Source organism: Salvia hispanica, chromosome 1 (genome assembly GCF_029641045.1).
Source record: "Salvia hispanica isolate PSC_SH4W2 chromosome 1, Shi_PSC_v1, whole genome shotgun sequence".
Taxonomy (NCBI): Eukaryota; Viridiplantae; Streptophyta; class Magnoliopsida; order Lamiales; family Lamiaceae; genus Salvia; species Salvia hispanica.
Genome location: NC_142692.1, coordinates 27,035,715 through 27,060,657, shown reverse-complemented (window position 1 = coordinate 27,060,657; position 24,943 = coordinate 27,035,715). Strand labels below are relative to the sequence as shown.

Genomic DNA, 24,943 nt, shown 5'->3' with positions numbered 1-24,943 from the left:
TTCCATACCTAGAATTTAATTATTCTACTAAATCTGTCCATACCTCAAGAGATCTTGCCTTATCTTATTGTAGTCAATATTTAAACTCCATGCCTTATTTAAAAAGGCATAGGGGACGCCTATTTCAACCCCAATAGAGAGAATTCTTATTTTTATTTTGCTCCGTGATATTTTATTCTACTCCGTAAAATATACCAAAATAAAATCTTGGCTAAATAAATAGCCTAATTTTCGAAAACTAGGAGATTTGCCCTAGGATCTATTTTTGTTAATTCTTCTTCCCTACTTCACAATATTTATTTATTTAATGTGGAGAATAATGTGGAGAATAAGATCTTACCAAATATTCTATTATTTACCTAAAGATTTTATTTGACTCTATAAATAAGGAGCCAAAAACCTAACCCTAGCCATTACAAATTTTCGCCCCCTACCCTAATTTTCGCCCCTCTCATCTTTTCCATACTCTCTCAATTTTCTTTTACTTTACTCCATTAATCCTTCATCCTTTGAGAAGAAATTGAAGTTTAATCCGAGGATTTTGAAAAACTGAGTTTAATACTTTGTTTCTACCGATCGTTTTTCTCTAAAGAGGTATTTTGTTTATGAGTTCTTCTTATTCTTTTTTTTCTCCTTCTTTTTCTTCTTCTAACCGATTAATCGGTCTTCTTGAACCCTCATGCATCTTGGTTGAGTGAAAGAGGGATAAAAGGGATATGGGAATATGATACATGTGCGTGTGGTGCGTGTGTGTGTGTGACGTGTGTGTGTGTGTGTCGAGTATGTGTGTGTGTTGTGTTGTACGGTGTGTGTTTGATGGCTAAATATTCTTGTGTGATAAACATGATCTTGATTGATTAGTAATGATAAGATAAATCGATGGGAAAAGGGAAAAATAATGAGACATGCATGAGTAAGAGTAGTATTGAACCTAATTTGTGATATGTGCCTATGTGATTAAAAGGTGAAACTTTGGTTGCGAAGCCGGATAACGGAAAAGCGAAACTACTTGAAAACTAAGCAGTCGAGGTGGGCTTTACTCTAAAAACTCTCTTTTACTTTATCAAAATATTGTTTGGTGTTAGAAGGGTGGTTTAACTGTTATGTCATGCCTATGTCTGTTTTATTGTGATATTGTGCGTCCGATGCCTAGTTTGTGAGTTTGCTCCATTGGGTTAGGGCTATGGATATGTTTATACGAATTCGGGTCTGAGTATGGGCTGCAAGCCCTACCAGGCTGTGTACACGATGGGATCGGGAGCCGTCCTTGCTAGTCGGCCGGTCTCGTGGGAGTAAAGTGTGGCCACACTTTCGTCGCACCATGGAATGATTATGATTGTTGATTTTGTTGAGGAAAATGGGGAGTTATTTTGACTGGCCAGTCTATGAAATATATTTTTGTGATACTCGTGATATTTCTTTTATAACTGCTTAAAACTCGAGTTCACTTGGTAAGGGTGGCATAACTCATAAAATGTTTTGGCAATGAGCTCACTGAGTATTTCAAAATACTCAGCCCTGCATGTGTTTTCCTTATGTGCAGGTTGAACGATGACGAGCGGTGGCGGGTGTTGAGCATGATAACTAATTAATATGGATATGTTGAACTTCAAGCGTAGTTGTGTCTTCATACATAGCTATTCTTTCTCTTGGTCGCCTTCCGCTGAATTTTGATACACTTTAGAATTTGTTTTGGAATATTTGCATCTTGCCTTCGGTTTGAGGCCTTAGCCTTTTCTTGTGATTTTGTCTTGGATATTATGTCGTACTCTCAAGATGGTTGATCTTCATTTATGATACTGTCTTTTTCTTTTAAACTTCTAGGTTAAGTAGTTGCTTTAAATGCTCTGATGGTTCCTTTATTAATTTGGCCAACATTCTTTAAATGAAACCCTAGCCTATGTTCACTTCTTTGGAGTCCGTTTGGGTAGCAGCCGCCGCATTTATTGTACCCTAGGAGGGCGGGCTGTTACAGAGAGAGTGGCTAGCCTATCTCCAATCTATCTCCATTGGAGATGCTCTAAATATTGAAGTTTAAGCTTGTATTCTCATGCCAAAATGTTCCAAGAATGATAGCCAACATTTTTAAGAATTATATAGGGACTACAAAAAAATTTTAAACAAAATTAGGACATCTAATGTCTACATCTATCATTTTAGTCGATCCATGATTAAAATTTCATTTTTTTCCCATTTTTAGTAAGTGGGGCATACTCTCACTCAATCACTACAATAACATTTTATTATAGGAGTATATAAAAGTGAGACTCGCAAGTGACTAATTTTTTTAACCCACCTTTCGGCACATTCTTAAAATTCGCACCGAGTCAAAGTGAGACGGACAAATGGGAATATGGGACAGTAAGTATTATGCGTGTTAGAGAATTTAGTGATATTCAAGGGAGTACTATTTTTTATAAGTAAGTAACAAAATTGTTTTACAATTTTGTATGTGAAATAAAAGCATATATAAATGTGCCATATTTAAAAAGCATATATGAGGAGATGCAATCGAAATAATTGGTTGATCGTTCGGGAATAAATAGCCAGGTTCAAAGAAAGAAGTAGTGCACATCTTAATTTTTAGTAATATATAGCTAATCAACATTACAATTTGAACTTCTTTACCCTCAACCCCATATGTGAAAGATCAACTAGTAAAAACATTCAGTAACAAAAATACAACAAAAAAATCACCCCCTCAGCTAATTTACAATATTTGGATAGTGAACAGCACTTGCATGTCAACCAAATCCACAATCCTCCCATCTTCCGTCGCAATATTCAAATCCAACGCTCCACATTGCTCTTGCTCATCATCTCTCTCTCTCTCACCGGTAGAAGAATGCGCCGCCGCCGCACAGCTGAATACGACGATAGCATCCTTGAGCGGCAAAAACTCACCCTCAACCAAAACGCCGCCGTCTCGCATAGCTCGCTCGAACCCTTTCACACTGCCGTAATCCATCTCATCTACATCTTCCACGTACAACACCTGCCTCGGATTGTCGCCAACCGCTTCGGCAAATCTGTCGTACACGCTCCCTCCATGCTCGTCTCTCCCCCTCTTCTCGCCGCTCGCCACCTCCTCCGTCGTCGAATCGTCTCTCTTCGACGAGAAGCGGCTGATTCCGAAGGCGACAAAGTCGTCTTCGGATCCGAACACCACCTTAGCGATCTCCTTCGCCATCAGCTCCTTGCCGCTGTCGTCGCCTCCTAGGAAACCTAACCAGCTCTCTCTCCTGCCCTCGCCTTTCTTCGTCGTCCCCGACCGGCAACGAAGGATCGCCGTCGCGATTTCCGGAACGATGTGCTTCTGCCATTGCACTTTCTTCTCTAATGCAGCTGTGAGAATGCTGAGATTTTCCGAATTTAGCTCGTCGAATTTGTTAAGAAGCTTCATATCTTCGCTTGCTTCGCTCGAGGAAGCTGAATTGGGGCTGGAATTAGGGTTTGATAGGAGTTCCGGTTTCACGGCCGTTGGTGGCTTGGAAACCTCAGCCTCGCAATCCAATATCCCCGGCCAGTTGAGAAGGTTCCGCTTCTTGTGATCGGTTGAGGTGGATGAGGAGGGAGACGACGATGATAGATTCATCACTTTTTCGAGAAAATGGGGTTTCTTGTGAACTGAGCTGCATATTTTGTTCCATTTCTTGCAAAGATCCTTTACTTTCTCAGATTCCTATAGTATCATCAGGAGGATTATTCTATATTCCAAAAGCTACTTCAACTAAATAATAGTAGTAATTGAAAAAAGTAGAAATCTAACCTGATTGAAACTAATTAATTCCTTTCTCTTCTCATCCTTGTACTGCTGGAGCCATGACGGCAGCGTTGAACTCGCGTCCTCGCCGCCGCTGCTGATCACAGCTTGCGCCTCTTTCTTAAAACTGTCTGCGCAATCCCAGCAGCAAACCAAGTGCTTCTTCATTTCATCGTCGACGTTGCTTGTTCGATCATGCACGCCACCGTCAAGGCTGAGACCGAGAGCCAAGGAGGTGGTTTGGAGCGGCAGCGTGAGGGGATGAAGCGACCATAGCGTCTGAAGCGAAGGGCGGCCGGCCGTGCACTTGGCGTAGGTCTGAAAAGTGGCGACTCCCATCAGCCAGAGACGGTCTCCGCCGCTTCCACAGACCAACCTGCTGAGCTCCATGATCATGTACTCCACGGGGCTGTAGAACACGTTGCTCCTCGCGTCGTACTTGCACCAGAAGTCGGACACCCAGTCGAGATCGCCGAGATACAGAACCACTCCTCTCCCGACGTACGACTTCACCAGCGACCTCAGCTCCCCCAGCTTCGTTTCAAACTCCTCCTTTGAAATGTCTCCAAGGGTGAGAAGAGGCACGCTGATGAACTGCACCGTCCTCATCTCCTGCGGCACCTCCCTCCTCTCGAACTTCTCCATCACCTTCCTCACCACGCCCTCCCCCGCCTCCACGCTCTCCCCCACCACCACCACGTTCCTCGTCCTCTTGCTCGACATCGCCTCCACCACACCCGCCACATCCCCCCCGCTCTCAGCCCGGAACTGGCTCAGATTCGCGGGAGGGAGCAAGATTTTTGTTGATTGAGTAGTATTAGTATGAGTAGCGGCGATGGGAGGGGGAGGTTGGGAGGAGGACTTGTGGTGCTCAACGTTGGACTTGACCTGAGTGCTGGAGAAGCCGGCCTCGCGCATGACTCTGCTGACGCTGGGGTCGTCGAGGATGGAGATTACAAGCTGCTCCATCTCCACTTTGAGGGCTAAGATGGGCTGCTGCTGGTTCTCGATGGAGCCGCGGCGCTGGTGGGCCTGGGCGCGCTTGAAGGCCGCCACCAGGGCGTTGGAGAGGGACGGGAGGTGGGAGTGGGGCCCCAGGACCGGGGCTGAGGCCGAGTTCGGGAGGCGGTTCAGCGCCACATTGAAGCACAGCTCGAGGGCCTTGCACTGCAATGGATGGGAGTGGGATTGGAGGCAAGCCCGCTTCAGAAGCCCCCCCGGAGATGCCAGCATGGCGCTCGCCACGTGGAGGGGGCTCACTTGAGCGTGGCCGCGCCGCCTGGCTAGGCTCACCGCTTGCTTCACGATGGCCGTGGCTTCAACTGTTAGAGAATGGTGAAGGGTGTAACCTCCGCTTCTCATTTTTATCTATTATGACTGATCTTTAAATGGCAATATGTTGTTGCAATTTTTTTGATAATTTTGTTGTGTGTGTGAAGAAGAAGGAGAAGAAGAATGTTGTGATTTTGGAATGGGAGGAAGTGATGAGGATATATGTGGCTTCCAAGTCTATGGTTTTAATAAGGGTGATAAAGGGGTACGTGAATTGGGTTTGTGCCTTTCTTGTTATTGTTGGTTTTGTATGTATGCTAAAGTTTTTTTATTTTTAAAGAGCAAATAAATGTTAGTGTAAAAAGTGGAGGCCATGTGAGGCAAAGATAACTTGTCTCTCTAGCTTTTTTTCTCTTTGTAAGGGATAAAGGTGGCCTTGATGAACAATATATATATATATATATATACCATCAAGTTAGACTGCATATCTTTTGAGGAAAGTAAGAACAAATATTTGACGCAGAAATAATGAATTAATTACAAGGTCACTTGAGATCATTCAATTTAATTTTCTTGAAACAAAATTACGGTTAATTACTTGATGAGTAATGAGGAGTGAAGAGCAATACAAAACTTCAGTTGTAGTAGGAATTATATGAATCGGGACTTAGCCTTAAAAAGAGAAAAAAGGAAAAGAAAAGAAGTGTTAAAGAGAGAGTCACAAGAGACTGAAAAGAGAGAAGACTGTCTGTCTCTTTGAAGGGATTGGGAAGTGTGTGTGTGTGTGTTGGTGGTGAGGCCATCGAGCTTATTACGATCGTCTTTCTTAAAGAGGCCAAAGAATAAAGCAATCTCAATATTGATTGATGGAATAAAGGATCAAAAAGGTTTCAAACTTCTCTTTTTTTCCATTTTTTATTTGCATGAAATCCAAATTTTAGACCGTCTTCCAGAAGAATATATAGTTCCCATGCATTTTATCCATTTATAATTTTGTCTAGCTCGCCATTTCATGACTTTGATTTCTTAATTGTTAATGTACGGAACATGAGATGATTTTTATTTTATTTCTTTAATAACGTTCGTAACAATACAAAAGGTTACAAGTGTAAGATTGTTTACTGGATCAAGATTTTAGATGATAAAACGATACAAGCATACATTTAATTGAAACTCGTGTATGAGGTGTGATCAATTGCTAACTTTCTTAAGTTGCTAACTTGTTAACTAATCAACGCAGTGTATTAAAAATGTTAATACAATGACATTAAAAAGTCAACACATAATTTTGTTGAACTTTAATATAATGTGTTGATATTATGTATTGATATTTTAATATCATCGTGTTGACATTTTTAATACACAACATTGATAAGTTAGCAGAGTTAGCAATTTAAATAGTTAGCAATACAACGCACCCCACTCGTGTATAGAGTTAGATTTGTAACATTACCAATCCACATTTGCAAATAATTAAAAAAAAAATTGTATGAATTTCATTAATATTTTAGAGCATAGATAACTGAAATAAAAAATTTTACATGGTTAAAAAAACTACGGCTTTAAACCTAGAGCCCAAATCTATCTCGAACTTTTAGGAAACAAATGTGCTTTTGTAGTTGAGCCTTTGTGGGATTTATTTGTGGGCATCTGAATTGGGCTCAGCTTAATTGAAATAAGAACCTTGCCACATGTTATGTGATAGTCCAAGTACTTGTGACCCATTACTTATTCGAGATTTCACCGATAACCTTCAAGTGGCACTCCACGGGGGTTGAGAGCTTGAGCCATCGGTGAAATAACCATACACACATGTGAAAGTATAAATTTCTAAAATGAATAAATCAGATATAAAAATTTGTTTAATAAATGAGTTAAATTTATTACTCCAGACATACTAAAAGCAAAAATGAATTATTTTTATTGGGACATAATAAAAATAAGAGTGAACTACATAAATGGTACCTGATATTTATTTTATATCGTTTTTGATACCTTGTGACAAAAATAACCCTAGGTACCAAACATGTGATTTTTTTGTTATGGAGGATATTTTTGGAAATTTCAATTAAATAGTACCAAATATGTGATTATTTTTTCTTCCTTTCTTATTTCTCTTTTAGTTTCTTCTTCATTCTTTTTTCTTCATTTTCTTTTTTTTTTTTAGTATTTTATCTTTCTTTCTTCTCTCTTTTTTTATCCTTAGTTTATATTTCTTCTTCTTTCTTTTTTCTTTTATCTTCTTTTCTTCTTTTCTTTTAATTTTTTATACATACATCAATTGCATTCATAATATAAATCATGAACAAAATCTCTAATTAAATTAATTATTAAAAATAATTAAATCAATTGAATATTTTTTATTAAATTACTTTATACTCATTTTAAGATTGAAACACCTAACTAAAAATATTCAACTCTTTATATCATTATGAATACAATTCACAATTATTATTATTACATAATATTATATGATTCATCATTTATATAATTATACTATAACTATTTATTAATTACTACTAGTTTTTAGTATTATAACAATAATATTTCAATAATAATTAAATATAATTATAACTATAATTATAATTAATTATATTTGAATGATATTAAAAATAAATAAATAATTAATTTATATCAAAATAATAATATTAATATTAATTAATAATAATAGTATAAAGAGTGAGGAGAATGAGAGAAGATATTATAATATCACTTTTGGTACTAATTTTGTGTATACCTAAAATATCCTTTATGACATAAATAAGAAAATGTATTTTTTTGGAGGGCAATTTGGGAAGAAAATTGCATCAGGTACCAAAAATGTGATTTATAGATACTAAAAGCGATATAAAATAAAGATCAGGTACCATTTACGTGCGAAAGTGAAAGATCAAGTACCATTTATGTAGTTCACTCTAAAAAATAAAAGTAATTCATCCTTATTGGGATAGATGAAGTAGTACTTAATATGACCGTTTTCAAATGATACTCAAATAATTTTTATTTTTTTTAAATAACAACTAAGAAATGACGTATCTAAGCGTCACGCCCACACTTCGTCACACAACGGGGCGTGAGGAGGGTGTTGCATTGTGATGCCATAAGGGATAGTTATAAAAATGAAATGAAATTAATAATAAAAAGTTTAGATTTAAAATGAAAACAATAATATACTCATTTTTCTCGAAATTGGAAATATAGCGCGTATTTGAGAAATTTTGATTTTCCAATTTTAAAAATCCTAAACTCTGTATTTCGAATTTAAATATATCAAATTGATCAAATGAATTTTGGGTGAATCGGTATTTATAGTATGATAACTAGTAAGTTCAATAACCAACAACAAGGACTCTGTGGCCCAATGGATAAGGCGCTGGTCTACGGAACCAGAGATTCTGGGTTCGATCCCCAGCAGAGTCGTATTTGATATTTTGCACTACTGTATCGCATTGCACAATTTTTAATATAGAATCCATGGAATATAACATAGTTTATATTTTATTTATGTCACAGAAGAAATAGATAGGGCATCTTACATTTATTTACATATAATAATGAAAAATTGATAGATAATACATTTAATAAATTTTTTTATTCTTTTTAAGTGAAAAATACTCAAAATTAGTTGCAATCACAATGTACAATATAGCTCAAAGCCAGAATAAAAAAAAAACACGACTTCTAAATTATTATACTACTATAATTTAAAATAAAACTAAAATTAGTTAAGATTCAAGGGCATCCGTAGCAAGTCTCAGGGCGTGTCCAACTAGACGAAATGGCAGCGGGTTGCATTGTGGGTGGCAGGGAGGGACAGGCACCCCTACATCCAAGGAAAAAGGGAAAATACACTTGGACGCTCTTTTTTTGGGGATTTATGCATTATATCGGTAGTAATTTAAATCAAAACACATTTCCTGGCTTAGTGTAAATACGGTTCTCTCTAAATATTTATGTCCTTCTTGGTACGGTGGAATAGAATGGGGAATTGGAATGACATTCCTATCTCCATTCCATTCCTTTGCTTGGTAAATAGTATTTTTGTTAGGAATCACCTTTCTTTTGTAACGGCCATTCCATTCCACATGGGAATACCTATTCCATCCATTTAGCTAAGGAATTGCCATTCCATTCCATTCTATTTTCCTTTCTTCTTATTTCAAAATTTATCAAAATTATATAAATATTATATTTAAATTTAATATCATCACAATTTTATAATAAAATTAAAATTTTTTAATAATTGAAAAATCCCCGCACACACACACTTCACACACTACACGCACTTCACACACTTTACACACTACACATTTCACACATTGCACGCACTTAACACATTTCACACATTTCTCATACTTCACATACTACACACATTTCACACACTACACGCACTACACACACTACGCGCACTACACACATTTCACACAATTCACACAGTTCACACACTACACAAATTCAAAAATAGGATCCTTGAAATGTGTGAAATGTGCGTAGTGTTTGTAGTGTGTGAAATGTGTGAAATGTGGGTAGTGTGTGAACTATGTGTAGTGTGTGAAGTGTGTCAAATGTGTGTAGTGTGTGAAATGTGTGTAGTGCATGTAGTGTGTGAAATGTGTGAAGTGCATGTAGTGTGTGAAATGCGTGTAGTGCTTTTTTTGTAGAATAAACATATTAATTATTCATATTTCATTTCATTCCATTTCTATATTAATTTGTAGTTATCAAACATAGGAATGAAATCAATCATGGAACAACAATTTCATTCCTTTTGCATTCCTTGTGCTTACCAAGTATGAGAATGGAATGACATCTCTATTCCATTCCATTCCATCATACCAAGAAGTTCCTTTTAGTGTTGATACAACTCACTTGATTAATAGACAATTTTGTTTCTCTTTTTAGTCTTTTAATATAGTTTAAGCATTTGTAAAGTTATTCTATAGTACTGTATATTCTAAGTCGACCAAGATATGATAAAATTTAGAGATCTATACCTACTTATCTATACAAGCATGACTTCTTGAACTTTGGCTTGGTTTATGGTTTTCCTTCTACAAACGCTTTTGTGGGTACTTGCTCTGCTCTCTGTTCTTTTTGTAGCTGCTCGTGATGAATCTTTGCTCGTTTCTGTTTGGTGGTTTGTTTATTTGATAGGGGCTGCTCATGTTAGTTTTCTAATAGGTGTTGGGTTTTCATTCTAATTTGTTTGTACCTTTTTGGCTATTTTTCAGTTTTTTTTTTTTTTTTTGAAACTTGTTGCTCGTCAAGTGACTTGAGCAAGCTCCTTTATGCATCAAAAAACAATGTCCAACTAAGAGATAAGCATGTCATTAGTCCTTATCAAGTATATAGTTATGTTCCATCTATCACAACAGTAATAGTAATATAATGGGCTTGAGATTCTTTGTAGCTAATAAGAATATGTTCTAGTATCTTTGGCACTTTTTTTTCTTTTGTTTTTTAATTTTAGTGTCTTTGGCTTTTCCCTACATAAGATGCATCAATCATCCTTGATCTGTCCAGTCATGCAACTATGCTCTAACATATTCAAGTTTAAATTGAATTCCATCTTTCTAAAATCATAATATTAGAATAGACTAATAATAATAAGTTAAAACAAAAATTAAAAAGCAAATTAAAAACACAAAAGTAATACATAAAAAAACCCAAAAATACATATATACACACAAGAATGCAATATGTGGTTTATATGATTTTGTACTAAGGTGTTAAGATATCTGATATTGATTTATTTAAAATATGAAAATGTACTAAAATAACCTGATAGTAGATATTTGAATCCTATAAAAAGTATTGTTCAGAAACGAGTAGGAAAAGTGGATTAGGAAATTTAGGAAGGTGCATTAAAAAAAGGATGCACTCCTGGGATACAAATGCATAAAATCAAAACCAAACAAGTCCTAAATTCCGTGGCCGTCACTCTCCGCCAGCAGTGACAAAAGTGAGTACAGCGCAGTCAAAGCCGAGTGAAATTCCACCGAAATTTGTTTCTTTTTTAATTATATCTATTTGATTTATCCGTGTATATCTCCAATCCGATAAAAATTCGCAATTTTGCAGGGCGGTCCGAGTACTTCCTGCGAAACCCTTCTTGAGTCTGTATTCGCTCTCAAAGGTGTGTATTGGTTATTTCTCTGAAATTGGTTGGGTGTTATACTGGATTTACTTCACATAATTGCTTAGTTGTTTTCTTGATTTAGTTTGAGTTCATTTCACATGTTTCTTTTTCTTCATACCGATCCATAGTTGAGTCTTACTTGGTCATTATTCTAACCCCTCAATTTGGTGGGTATTTTTGGGATCATGATGAATGAAATTTGTTAAAATCATGCTGGGGAAGATCGATTTCAGATACTTCTTAGAAGAATCGATGATTTAATGATGGATGAGAGTTGAAATCTGTACGAATAAGCTTTAATTATTTGTAAAAGAATTAGAGAAAAGGGCCTTACACTTTGTAGATGGGTTATTATTTTAACATGTTTGTGGTTGTGGTTGATGATTTTGCTATGTGAAGTTTGTGGTTTGTATTGTAAGCATTCTGTTGCATTTGGAAGGGTGTATTTATTGTTAAACAAGGGTAAAAGTAAAATGCACTTTTAGTTTACTTTCAACTCTCCGTTGTTCATTCACTAGCATACATATGTGCACTATATGTATGTGCTAACGATGCATGCTTATGTTTTTCAAGTAGTAAAAGTAAAATACAAGCATACCTACATGTATAAATATGCACATGTATGTATGTTTATTGAAATTCATAGAAACCCAGGTGTTTAGCTTCAACACCTTTCAGGCCAAGAGATTCAGCCTCCTTGAGCCAAGTTCTTTTTTCATTAACATCCAAGTGATAGTATTATTTGTTGGAAGGGTGTACATTAATTGCTTGTAAAACTGGTTACGACTAGGGAGTTCTGGAACTGAGTTCCATTTTGAAAGGCCTTTCGTCCTGACGGATCATTCACATCTATAATCTGCTCTTTTATCTGGCTTTCAATGATACTGTTCACTGTTCTTGACTTTATTGGCTGATAACGGGTACACCATGGGTTTAATTTAGAATATTAGTTGCTGTTTTCGATAGGTTTTATGATTTTGTAATCATTCAGTGACATTTAAGATATACTCCTTGAGTCTTTGGAAGCTCTATCATATCATTGTTGGTCATGCTCAGAGAAGAAGCTGATGAATTAAGTAGGAAAGAAATAGTGAACTAAAGACAAGGAGTAACTTAAAGAGGTTTATTAATGACAATTTACATGTACAAGCTTCCTCCTAAACAATTACAGAATTACAATGTTGTCCTTTAATGAAATTTATATGTGGGGCTTGGCAGAGGGCAAACTGAAATATTATCGAGTACAAGATGAATATACCATTTTATATTAGTGTCCAGTAAAAGCAAAGAATAGATCATTTTGCTGCATTCAAATTAATTTGAAGCTCGTTGTCATGTTTCTAAACATTCTTTCATTTGATTGTGGCAAAGAATATATGCTGATTTCTGGCTGCGTTATGTGTGAAACTCTGATTTGTTTCTGCAACAAAAGAGGCTGATAATCTGCCTGCATTACCACTAAGCAATGGATTTATTACTATATTTAATCAGAAAGAATTTGCAATTAAAAGTTCCCCATGTTGAGATATCAACATCTATTGCCCCACATTGAAAATGTGAAGTAAAACTGTAAAAACAAATCAACTTAACTAGGGTTTGGTTATCTCCCATTCACGTATCAGGCACACTTCAATGAGCGGAACTGTGCCTAGCCCCCTGTAACATCTAACAACCTAGGCCCTAGTTTACATTTTTCCAATTTGATGTGGTAAATTCTGCTAGACAGAGAACAATATTCATGTGTGACGTGTCTCTGGACTGGAGTACTATCTTAATTTATTTTATTTTGGATTTCAATCCTTATTAAGATGAATTCACAATTGTCTCCTACTACACTTTTGTTTAGGTATTTGGTGAATAGCTGGTCACGATGGCAGAAGGCCAGGAAAATGATAAGAATATTGAAATATGGAAAATAAAGAAATTGATCAAGGCTCTAGAAGCTGCTAAAGGAAATGGTACCAGCATGATATCCCTTATAATTCCTCCAGGTGATCAAATAGCCCGGGTCACCAAAATGCTGGCAGAAGAGTATGGAACAGCATCTAATATTAAAAGCAGGGTGAATCGTCAATCAGTGCTAGGTGCAATCACCTCTGCGCAGCAGAGGCTAAAGTTGTATAGCAAGGTCCCACCGAATGGCCTCGTGCTCTATACTGGTACTATAATCACAGATGATGGAAAAGAGAAAAAGGTCACGTTCGACTTTGCACCTTTTAAGGCCATAAATGCTTCTCTTTACCTTTGTGACAATAAATTTCATACAGAGCCTTTGAGTCAACTCTTGGAATCTGATGAAAAGTTTGGGTTTATCGTCATGGATGGTAATGGGACCCTTTTTGGAACCTTAAGTGGTAATACAAGAGAAGTGCTTCACAAATTCTCTGTTGATCTTCCAAAGAAACATGGAAGAGGAGGACAATCAGCTCTTCGATTTGCCCGTCTTCGAATGGAGAAGCGTCACAACTATGTGAGGAAAACTGCAGAGCTTGCCACTCAATTCTTCATTAATCCTGCTACCAGTCAGCCGAATGTGTCAGGGTTGATACTTGCTGGGTCAGCTGATTTCAAGACTGAGCTGAGTCAATCTGATATGTTTGATCCTCGCCTCCAAGCCAAGATACTAAATGTGGTAGATGTCTCCTATGGTGGGGAAAATGGTTTCAATCAGGCCATTGAACTATCTGCTGAGATTTTGTCCAATGTAAAGTTCATACAAGAGAAACGCTTGATAGGGAAATTCTTTGAAGAAATCAGTCAAGATACTGGGAAATATGTATTTGGTGTGGATGATACGATAAAAGCTTTGGAGATGGGAGCTGTTGAAACATTGATAGTGTGGGAAAACTTGGATATAAATCGTTATACACTAAAAAACAGTGTGACCAATGAGATTGTCATCAAATACTTAAACAAGGAGCAAGAGCGTGACCAGAGCAACTTCAAGGATGCTGAAACATCCGGAGAATTGGAGGTTCAAGACAAAATGCCACTACTGGAGTGGTTTGCAAATGAATATAGAAACTTTGGTTGTTCACTTGAATTTGTGACAAATCGATCCCAGGAAGGATCACAGTTCTGCCGAGGATTTGGTGGTATTGGTGGAGTTCTTCGTTACCAGCTTGACATTCGATCTTTTGATGAGCCATCCGATGAAGGAGAGTTTTATGAGTCGGACTAAGATGAGCCCATTCTGCCTGTGCTTCTATCAAGTGGAATGCTTTCCAAAAATACTTGACTGCTTGTAAGTCATTGTGGCTCAGTGCCTTCTTTTGTGTTTGTACTTGTTATTTTTCACTTGTTTGCTTCCTGTTGCCTGTTTTGGATTTCAATCTTTGCCCTCATCGGTCACAAAAGTTTAAGTGTCGAATTTTGAGTCTGATTGTGCCTGACATTGCTGCTAGCTATTGGTTTAAATCAGGAACAATTAGTGTACATGAGGTTTGTTACTCTTCGCCATTTACTTGTTGCTGTGTAATGGATATTAGCTTGTTACTCTCTACGCCATTTACTTCCTAAACGTTATCCCTACAAATTTGGCTAGTAAGCTTGACAAATAGTATATTGATTTTGGTATCAAGATAAGAGGCAAGAGGTGGAGTTCATCTTCAGCTCGTTGTCCAGGTCATAGCAGTTTTGGGCCTCATGTCTCTTGTTTTATTTAGAGGATTGATCATTAGGGGTCTCTCCATGGAGCTTTTCTCTGATGTGCTATTAGTTGAGCTCCACACTTAAGAAGGTCAATCTATTTACAATGAAATCGTGTTCTATTTTGAAACTATAGATACAAATTGCTTCTTGAAGATTGCATTTGCAATACAAGTATCCCCCCTTATGTTTGTATACTAAACTGAAAAAATATGAAAATTCACAATTCATATTGCACTTTTAACGGGTAGTTTTGTAATTAAATCTTTGGTGTATGAATGTTGTTCCACTTTTTGAAAGCGTGTTAATTCCATGAGTGTTTCCTGTTTTTGTCAGTGAATCGAAAATTTATTTGAAATGTCACTGTTGTATGGTGGAGTGTGTGTCAAGTTGCAGAGAGTAGTTAGTTTATTTCTACTATTTGAATTATCTGCTGTTAGCCAATTGCTGACTATTGTGAAATAAGTGCTCGTGAATGAATAGTAATTGCACCACATTTTGGATCCCGAATTTTTCGTGCATGTGATAATCAAAATCACAACCATATATTTGGATCTCGATTTTTTCCCCTTTTCCATAACTCTGGAATTAGTAAGCTTAGCACATATTTTTCGTGCAGAATAAAATGATATGAGGTCAATAATTGGGCATTATCCACTTATGAAATGCAATTTCTTACAAAGTTACTGTCACAGAATCACCAATGATGTTTTGCTATCTCAATATGTGAAATTTTAACATGGTAGCTCTAAAAGAATAAAAAATGAAATTGAATACAAAATTATTTGATGAGTGGCAATTCTTGTTCTCCACTCTGTAGCATGAAAATGGCGTGATATTTGTGAAATATAAAGGCAGAGGTGGAGATGCATGAAAAGTAGATGCCAAATTGAAGAGAGGATGTACAATAATTGGTGGTAGATCTACTAGTTAGTCCATTAGAATTAACAAAAGAACTATGTATATATACTTCCTTTCTATTCTTACCTAATAACAATAGTATTTCATTCTTGTTATTGAATGAAAAATGAATAGTGGGTTTGGCGATCTAGATTTGTTAAGATGCAAAAGATCTGTTGAAGCGTATGTTTGGTGTTGTGTTTTCTGACAAGGGAGAAATATAAGGAAACAATGTATATTTCGAGACAAATGCCATAAAAATATTACAATAAATGGTCCCCCAATTGGTACGAATGTCAATCAAGTTGGAAATTGAAATCGGACTATTTCATCACTCCAGCCTGTTTCATTTGCATCTCTCTCTTATTCAATCTTACTTGTAAAAGTAAGTCGAGAGGAGAAAGTAGTGAAATAACAGAAAAGGACGCAAATTTGATGCTATAACACATTCATGGTAACGTGTCCAAACACTCAATGTTAATATTAACGGTTCTTAAATTTAGTACAAACTACGCCCGATGTTATCAATTAGTAGTACTAATGATTTCGTGTGTAATTCGAGAGAGGAAAAAAGCATAGATTCTCATAGCCTAGTTGTAGTATTGACACCGAATGTGGGAGGAATAGATACATAATTTAGAGGCTAAGATTGTACATTAATGGCATCTCCTCCTCCCCCAACCCGATCCCGACAAGAAACAGGGGAAGGAGGGGAGGAGAAGCAAGAATCAGCAGAAGAATAGGAGGTCGAATCGGAGCGATAAATGGCTGTGGAAGGATCCTTGGCCGTCCCGACGAGGAGATCGACGAAGGCGCCAACGATAAATCCGTGGTTTTGTTTGGAGTTCATCCTCAAATACCATCCAAGAAGCTCCTCCAAGCGGTCCCACTCCTCCAATCCATGGGTCTCCACCATCTCTTGCATGGATTTCCTGAAATCCATGTAAGGATCTTCCGACTCCATCGCCAGCGCCACGCTCTCCTCGAACGGCAGAAGTGCCTCCGCGGCCTTCTTTGTCGTCTCGGGCTCCTTGTCGAGGAGGATCGAGCTGCTTGTGTCGCCCGGCTCGAAGAAGAGCCTCTCCGATGACCTCCTCACGTCTCGGATGATCATCTCTAGCGCCTTGTCGTTTTTGTTCTTGTTGTCGTTGTTGTTTTCCTCAGAGTGGTCGTCAGTGGAGAAAGTGGTGCTGGCGCACTCTGAGGAGTTAGTGAACCAAGAGTCGGGGGTGTCGAGGCCGTCGGAGGTGTCGAGGAACACGGAATTTACGGTCTTGAAAACGTCGTCGTTGCTTGCTCGGAACGAAAGGGTGGCCGGGTTGTTGCAAGAGGGCCATTGCCATGGTTGCTTGGGGTTTTTGTACTTGAAGAGTGATGGCATTTTCATTTTCTTGGACATATTTGTGTGTTGAGTTGTGTTGTGTTGTGTTGTGTTGTGTTGTGTTGTGAGAGAGAGAGAGAGAATGGAGAGAGATTGTTGTGTTGTGTTGTGTTGTGTTGTGTTGAATGTAGGTTGGAGAATGGATGATAGGTTTGGTTGTGGTATTAATAGCTTGGGGGATTTGCGGTGGAGGGAAGGTGGAAAGGAAATGGGGGTGGTAGGCCTATCATGTGTGTATTTAATTAGGCTTCCAATAAATATTTAATGCCATTTCATTACACAACAAATCCAACCAGCACACTTTCCATAATTTTTTTTGTTTTTTATTCCATCTTATGGTATCTTATCTTTTTATACTACAATGCCTTGATTGTGTATTTATACACAATATATTAATTGATTCATTAAAACATGAGACGGAAGTAATTAAATTTATTGGAATACAGATAGCTATATAAATTACTAGTACTACAATTTATTGATTTTGGGTTTGTTTCTTATTTCTATCTCTCCTCTTTAATTTCTTCTTACTCCGAAGCATATTGAAGCAAGTCACAATGCAAGCTGCACAATTGTTCAATTGCAAATTCTATATCTACAATTTTGAATATTTCATAAATTTATATGTGGTGACATTAATTAAAAAAAATTGAATTTGTAGAGAAGGCTAAATAAGAGCAAACATCATGTGATTTATTGAATGGATGTATGAAAGATTTGAATGTAGAGACACATGCATACTACTCCCCGCCAATGTAATAAAAGATGTATCAATAGTTAATTTCGATAGAGACCTAAACTGACTTCCATTTAATGCTTTAAATTTCTTTTCGATGTTCCTATCTGTGTTTTCTTCTCCATTAAATATTGTCATGTGCACCATAAGAGTTTTTCTGCACTATATTATTAATAGTTTACCTAATAAGGATGCTAAACCATTAATTTGATTAAATTAATTTATATAAGTAATTATATACTCCTATATAGGGAAACCAGAAACGTATCTAAAATGTCCCAAACTAATCATATGTATTCTTGAATGTCATACACTATCAATAACTTTCTATATAGATATACCCAACCTTTTTATTTCATGATAGGATAAAAACAGTTGAGATTCTTATTTGAATTATGAATCATGACACACACAAAAATTGAAACAAAAGATATTTCTCACTCCATCCCATAGAAATAGGCTAATCGAGAACCTCGCGTATTTTATTGTATAAATGAAAAAGTATGAGAGAAAGAGAAAATGTAATTGAAATAATATAGTGGATGGTCGGGTCGGGTCGGGTCTATAGATGATAAAGTACTAGAGGATAAATGCCTTACCAATCGAGTTGCATTTTATCGTCGTTCGATTGATTTATGTTGGACCCTCGAAATATCCAAGGGTCTTTCTTTCCTATGTGTTGTAGAATATATATATATATATATATATATATATATATATATATATATATATATAGTATATATATATATATAGGGATGTATTCAAATCCTTTTCAAAAGTATTTATGTGATAACCTAATAACTCTATCATTTTATGGGTCAAAAGTATCATTTTTACTAAAAATGATATTTATACACGATAAAATGATATTTTTTCAGCATGCATAAAATGATACTTTTATTCCATAAAATGATATTCTGTTTCATAAAATGATATTTTTCGTCCATAAAATGAGGGTTATTAGATTATCACCATAAATATGGGTTATGATATGATCACATCCCTATATATATATATAGGGACGTAATCAATTGCTAACTAATTACTAATCCCAAATTGAGACCAATTTTCAACCATTAGATTAGAAGATCTTGTGGTTAATATAATGCCAAGTGTAATATATTTTAAATTTAAATAATTATTAATTAAATTAAAAGGGTATTAATGTCAAATCCTATTTGTAGTAATTATAACTAACTACTTTCTCTCTCCTCAAAATCATCTCAAATCTTTAAATTTACGTAACTCTCTCAATTTAAATTATTTTTTTGCAAAAAATATATCAAATTAAAGATAATTTAATAAGGATTCCAACGAGATCTCAATTGCATACGTTCCAACGATGTTCGGGTGATGAAATTTGATAAATTATATTTCAATTTTCGTACATGTTGATAAGCAGCTATTTTCAACAAATGCAACAAAAAATCTCAATATATTGTAGACAAAATCTCAATATTATGCATGTCCAATCTCAATAAAAATGTGTTGATATTTTCTTGTCCTTGTGTTGATATTCTAATGTCATATTGTTGATATTTGTAATGCACAATGTTGATATAAAAAAACACTCACGAAAATTATCATATGATAACATAATGACGATATTACCCTTTTGTTGATATTTAGTCTACTATTTATTGAGATTTTGTGAGCTTTAATCTCATCCACTCATTTTAAAATCCAAGGATGGAGATTTAGTCTTGATTTTGGATTAGGATGCTATAAGCATTAGAATAGGAGCATATATATATATATATATATATATATATATATATATATATATTCAAATTGACATAAAATTATTTTATAAAGAAGAAACACACAATAGGTTTAGCAAACATTAGGCAGTCGTTTTTCATTATATAGAAGGATACTTTTAGTATAAGAAAGAGAAAAATACATCATACTATAAAGTAATAAAAGTCAAAATTATTATTGCATGCACGAAAAAACCCATTAATTTATTGAGTAGGTTCCAAAGTACAAAATAAATACTATAATCCTTACATATCGATCATCGATGTCATGTAATAGCACGCGCTGCCATTTTTTCTCAACGGTCATAAGTTAGTGAATTTTAATTGGAAATCATTAATTACTACAGAGTTGTAACTTAACTAACAGACCTAATCAACAAATGAACGTCTACTATTTATATAGAAACTTATAGAAAAAAATATCAGCACGTTGCATGCTTTTCTGGACAAATAATTATTTGGATAATTAAGTTGGGGCACAGACAGAATTGGCTGGCAATAATTGATATGTCCATTAACTGAATACTCATATGACATTGTCAGATATCTAGAAAATCCACTCTAGAAATACAAGAATAAGAAATCAATTAAACTGAACTAGGATAATCCCACTCAATTATTGGCTCGATCGCAATATTGTTTTATCCTTTTATTCAAATACAAAGGTGTAAAAAAATAGCATAAGCTCAATAATACATTTTCGTTAGTGCTAACTTTTACTCACTTGATTATTGATAGTCAAAAACCCAAAGTTGTAGGAAAAATAATTTCTTTCTATTTAAATATTCCTTGATGCGTTTTATCGATCTTTTATTTCTTTATTATTCCCTTTCCCAAAACAAATATTTCAACTCTAAATGGAAGAAAATTAGATGTTGAAATAGATTTTTATCAATCTCATGGAATTGGGAACTAAAGTGCACCATGGTATTTAATTTTCTTCAATATAAGAATATTTCGAATAAGGAAATGAGCAAAAAATTTGGGAAGTAAGTATTTTGTTTTTAAGTAAACAGTTTCTTTTGTATGGAAAAAGGATTCAACTCCAAATATATATATTTTTTTATTTTCGGGGATATATCATATTATTTTTAAAGGAAGAGATCTATGCAAGAATGTATATTTGGAAAGAGTTTTCATAATACAATCATGGCGATAACACTTTTGAGATTGTTGCAAATGTGATACATGTGGATAAGTACCCAACCTAAAAAAGAAACTTATAATTTTGGAGGCTAAAAATACCTATTTATACTATACCTAGTCTTTATTACTTCTACTATATTGTTTCACTTGGTTTGAACGCTTTGAAACACATAAAAAAACAAACTATAGCACTAAAATCAAGTACTACTACTACTACTACTATTACTACTACTACTATTATTTTGGAAAGAGTTCAAATACGACCCTAATTAAAGTTTTTAATTTAGGGTTTATTTTGTAAGCACTAAAACTTGGGTCAATTCAGTCGGTTCGGGTCGGGTGACTTGGATGAAATTTTGGATTCCTATCTAATATCGTACACATTGATTAAACGAATACACCAAAAACATAAAACTCCAAAGACTCTCAAAAGAAAACGCAAGTGTTTCAAATATGAAAGGAATGAATGATTACAAAATACCAAATTGTAGACTTGCACATTTTGATGAAAATGCAGGTTGTGCTGCAATATTGTTGCAGCAAAGTCGGTCAGTTGCAACAAATTAGTGCATGTGGCATTTCTGCATATACATGCATGCCTACAATTACAATTTCACCTTTCTAATAATAATAAAGTCACATATAATATTAAATATTTTGGTTCCACTGCCCTTTCGTGTATAAAAGTTACACCAGCTTTTAATGAGTTCTTGAGTTGACAATCTTTGCCTTCCAATATTTTATAAATTTTTTAGTTATTTATGTATCAATAAAGCTATGCTACAACCAAAAATTAATATATTTAAGTAAAATTGTAATTTATTTATGCATTTAATTAAAAAGTATAGACATATATATAGTATAGGGAACGTTCATAATATTATAGTATTTGTGTATAATTTTTTAAATTTTTTTGAATCATAAAATATAATTAATGCATATTTTAATTCAAATTTGAAAAATAATAGAGAAATAATTCAAATATAAAAATAAAAATTGAAAATGAGGCCAAAAACTAATAAAGTATTTTTAATTTGTTAACTAACTATATTTATTATTTTAATATTTAATTAAAACATCAAAATTACTAATATAATCTTGTTTTGGTTGTACAAAATTTGGTTGTTTATCATTACTCTTTATGTATAGCCTTATGTATTTCTATCTAGATTTCTCTCAAATCACTGATGGAGTCATGGAAGTGACAGGGGTGTCCTTTCCTCGGCCGGTTAATAAACCACTAAATATAAGGAGCAATGATAAACAATCAAATTTTGTAAAACCAAAACAAGATTATATTAGTAATTTTGATGTGTTAATTAAATATTAAAATAATAGATATAGTTAGTTAACAAATTAAAACCAATTTATTAGTCTTTAGCCTCATTTTCAATTTTTTATTTTTATATTTGAATTATTTTTCTATTATTTTTTAAATTTGTATTAAAGTATGCATTAATTACATTTTATGGTTCAAAAAAATTTAAAAAAATTATACACAAATACCATAATATTGTGCACATTCCCTATACTATATATATGTCTATACTTTTTAATTAAATGCATAAATAAATTATTTTTTTACTCAAATAAACCAATTTTTGGTTGTACAAAATTTGGTTGCATAGACTTATTGTAAATATAACGTGGCATGGATTTAAGCATTAATTAGATAGAATCATAATTTTGGTTATATACTTTATCTTTTAAATTTTTGCATCCTGAACATTTTAAATAAAGATCATAATTAGTTCTACACTAACAATTCCGTCAATTTTTAAACGGTTTTAACCCGATATTGACCGATTTTATATGATTTTAACCCGAATGAGACTATTAAAACCATAAAAATCGGGTTAAAATCGTTTAAAAATTGACGGAATTGTTAGTGTAGGACCAAATGTAATCCGAGTTGAAATGTTCAGGATGCAAAAATTCAAAAGATAAAGTCTAGGACCAAAATCATAAAATGTGCATATGTTCAGAATCAGTTCTGGCCCCTTTACTCTTTAAATATTCTAATTAGCTAACAAGTTACTAATCTTTTCATTACACACTAAAAAATTCTGAAATCTTTGTCCAATGAAACTTCCGAACACATTAATAGATAATCTTTTGATTACTAATAATATACTACTTAATAGTAATAATTTTGTTTTGGTCGTGCGGTTGAAGATTTTGGTGTTGGAACATTGAGATTACAATCTTAATAATTGGAGTTGAAGATGAAAAAAGGTGTGCGATTCAACTGCTTTGTCTCCCATCTTCCACTAGTTATTATGATTAGGGCAAAATATGAGAGGCACATGCTGAGTTGACCTCATATCATTGCTGTACTTGATCCTAATAATTAATATTAGTACATAATTATGCTGTACTAATCTTTGGATTAAATTAGTGATTGTGACACATACCCACCATTCATAATGTCTGAATTGATATAGGAGGCATGCACCAAATTAAGATCGGTGAGACATGCAAATTAATTAATGAATTATATGCAATTCCTAGTATTTTTTTTGTGATTTCAATGATGATGGAGCTTTACGCAATGTCTTTTTTTGGAAAATCGTGCTCGTATCATTTGGATATGAATAATGAATATGAGCATTGAAGTTGCAAATTAGTAATAAACAAAAAAGTAGTAGTACTACTTTCTTACTCGGCGACAAAATTAGTATTTTTTTTAAAATGTAATTTTCTCCCCTCTCTTTGATTGATTAAGAATTAATGTGCAGAATATTGAATTCATTCATATATGTTGCTTGCATTTCAAAATTAATGCAGTTTTGATATTTTATACGTGACAAAATTTATCTTGATTCAATTCAATTTCGGGCAATCTCAAGACAAATTAAGTTTTAGGAACAGAACATAGTACTGTATTAAAATTTCAACAAAAGACATTTTTATACAGCTAATTTAGTAAGGGACTTGTAAAAAACAGAGTTAGGAATGGATTGTGACTTATTTGAAAGCCATATCCAAATGCTTGCTTTGTCTTTAGTCAACCACTGTCTAAAAGTCAAATTAGTGTGGCATTGCATTCTTCACACTACATGATGGATATACAAATTATAGCAGTTGAATTATGTCATAATTTGGAGTTACAAGAGGGTTGAATCCATCACCTTTGTTTAAATATACGTTGATAAATCTTAATCAATTTCTACCAACTAGTGTACCAATAAAGACAAAATCAAGAGGTCAACGATGCAAAGGCTTTTAGGTATGAGCCTCTCTACCTCAACGACCTTGCATGTCCTTATCATTTCTACAAATAACATACAATGTACCCTATATACAAATAAAATATGACCCCAATAACATTACAGTAAACCAACATTTGCATTTTTACATTAAAAAATTCAAATGGAAAATAGTTGTCCATGTCGAAACAAGAAGAAATTCAAGAGATGAATTGAATTAGACAGGCACCATGGCATGGTATAAGAAGCAAAGCAAGAAGTGGACTCTTAGTATAAACAATCGATTTAATATGTTGCAGATAAATGTGGTCCTGGGGATAGTTCGAGTTCTCATCTCTTTTGTATCCTGCCTGGTTTACAGCATACCTTGAGCAAGGCCTCGTAATTAGAGTAAACACCGAGCTCGAGTCCCTCATTTTGTAATTTGGAAAACTACTCAAATGCTCTTCCAATATCGCCCAATGAGGCGTAACCATGCATGATGGACGTGTCATGTGTGTGTGCTAATTGGTACTAATTCCTGCAAGCAACAACTCATCTAATATATATATCCACGGCTTTCTCCATCTATCGATAATAAAAGGAGAATAACTAGTTCAACAAAATGCAAACATGTGTGGCTACGGTCGATACTCATATTATGCTTAAATTAAAACCAACAAGATAGAGAATATTGAAAGAACCGATATTTCATTGAGTAATGTACCTGATGCTTTTTCAACAAGGCCAGTAATCAGAGTATTATACGTCTGCACAGTACAAATGCATCCACTTCTCCTCATCATATTAACAACATCAAGAGCTCTTCTCATTTCTCCAGCCTTAGCCAAAGAATGAATTGTGGGCAAAAACATTCTCAAGGTCGGTCTAGGACTCTCCATTTCATTTCTTCAACCGTAAGAATAGCACGTACCATGTTGCCCATGCCACAGAATGTTCTTATTATATTGTTGTAAAGAATGACATCCGGCTTTAAACCATCTCCAATT

General features: G+C 34.7%; 1 protein-coding gene, 1 non-coding gene and 2 pseudogenes across 4 annotated transcripts; 2 read left to right on the top strand and 2 right to left on the bottom strand.

Annotated features, from left to right (window-relative positions):
• Window positions 1-2,551: 2,551 nt before the first annotated feature.
• LOC125218642 (protein SMAX1-LIKE 3-like) lies at window positions 2,552-5,278 on the bottom strand. Its single transcript, XM_048120360.2, has 2 exons — window positions 3,770-5,278; window positions 2,552-3,682 (listed from the first exon to the last, which is right to left on the bottom strand). Exons 1-2 carry the CDS (start codon window positions 5,123-5,125, stop codon window positions 2,711-2,713), a joined length of 2,328 nt encoding a protein of 775 aa, XP_047976317.1. The 5' UTR covers window positions 5,126-5,278; the 3' UTR covers window positions 2,552-2,710.
• A 3,104-nt stretch (window positions 5,279-8,382) lies between these two features.
• TRNAR-ACG (transfer RNA arginine (anticodon ACG)) lies at window positions 8,383-8,455 on the top strand. Its single transcript has one exon. It is a non-coding gene; the product is annotated as a tRNA-Arg (tRNA).
• Window positions 8,456-10,906: 2,451 nt separating this feature from the next.
• LOC125219197 (eukaryotic peptide chain release factor subunit 1-3 pseudogene) lies at window positions 10,907-14,676 on the top strand (annotated as a pseudogene). 2 transcript variants are annotated; one of them, XR_016134478.1, is made up of 3 exons: window positions 10,907-10,997; window positions 11,117-11,171; window positions 13,021-14,676. The product of XR_016134478.1 is annotated as a eukaryotic peptide chain release factor subunit 1-3 pseudogene, transcript variant X2 (transcript). The 2 variants fall into 2 exon arrangements; XR_016134477.1 differs by lacking the exon at window positions 10,907-10,997 and having other exon boundaries at window positions 11,024-11,171.
• A 1,501-nt stretch (window positions 14,677-16,177) lies between these two features.
• On the bottom strand, window positions 16,178-17,249 carry LOC125219198 (transcription repressor OFP13 pseudogene; annotated as a pseudogene).
• Between the last annotated feature and the right edge of the window lie 7,694 nt (window positions 17,250-24,943).

Coding starts and splice junctions, on each gene's coding strand:
- LOC125218642 (XM_048120360.2), bottom strand. CDS start 5,125: ATGAGAAGCGGAGGTTACACCCTTCACCATTCTCTAACAGTTGAAGCC. Junction 3,683..3,769: donor AATTAATTAGTTTCAATCAG/GTTAGATTTCTA, acceptor ATGATACTATAG/GAATCTGAGAAAGTAAAGGA.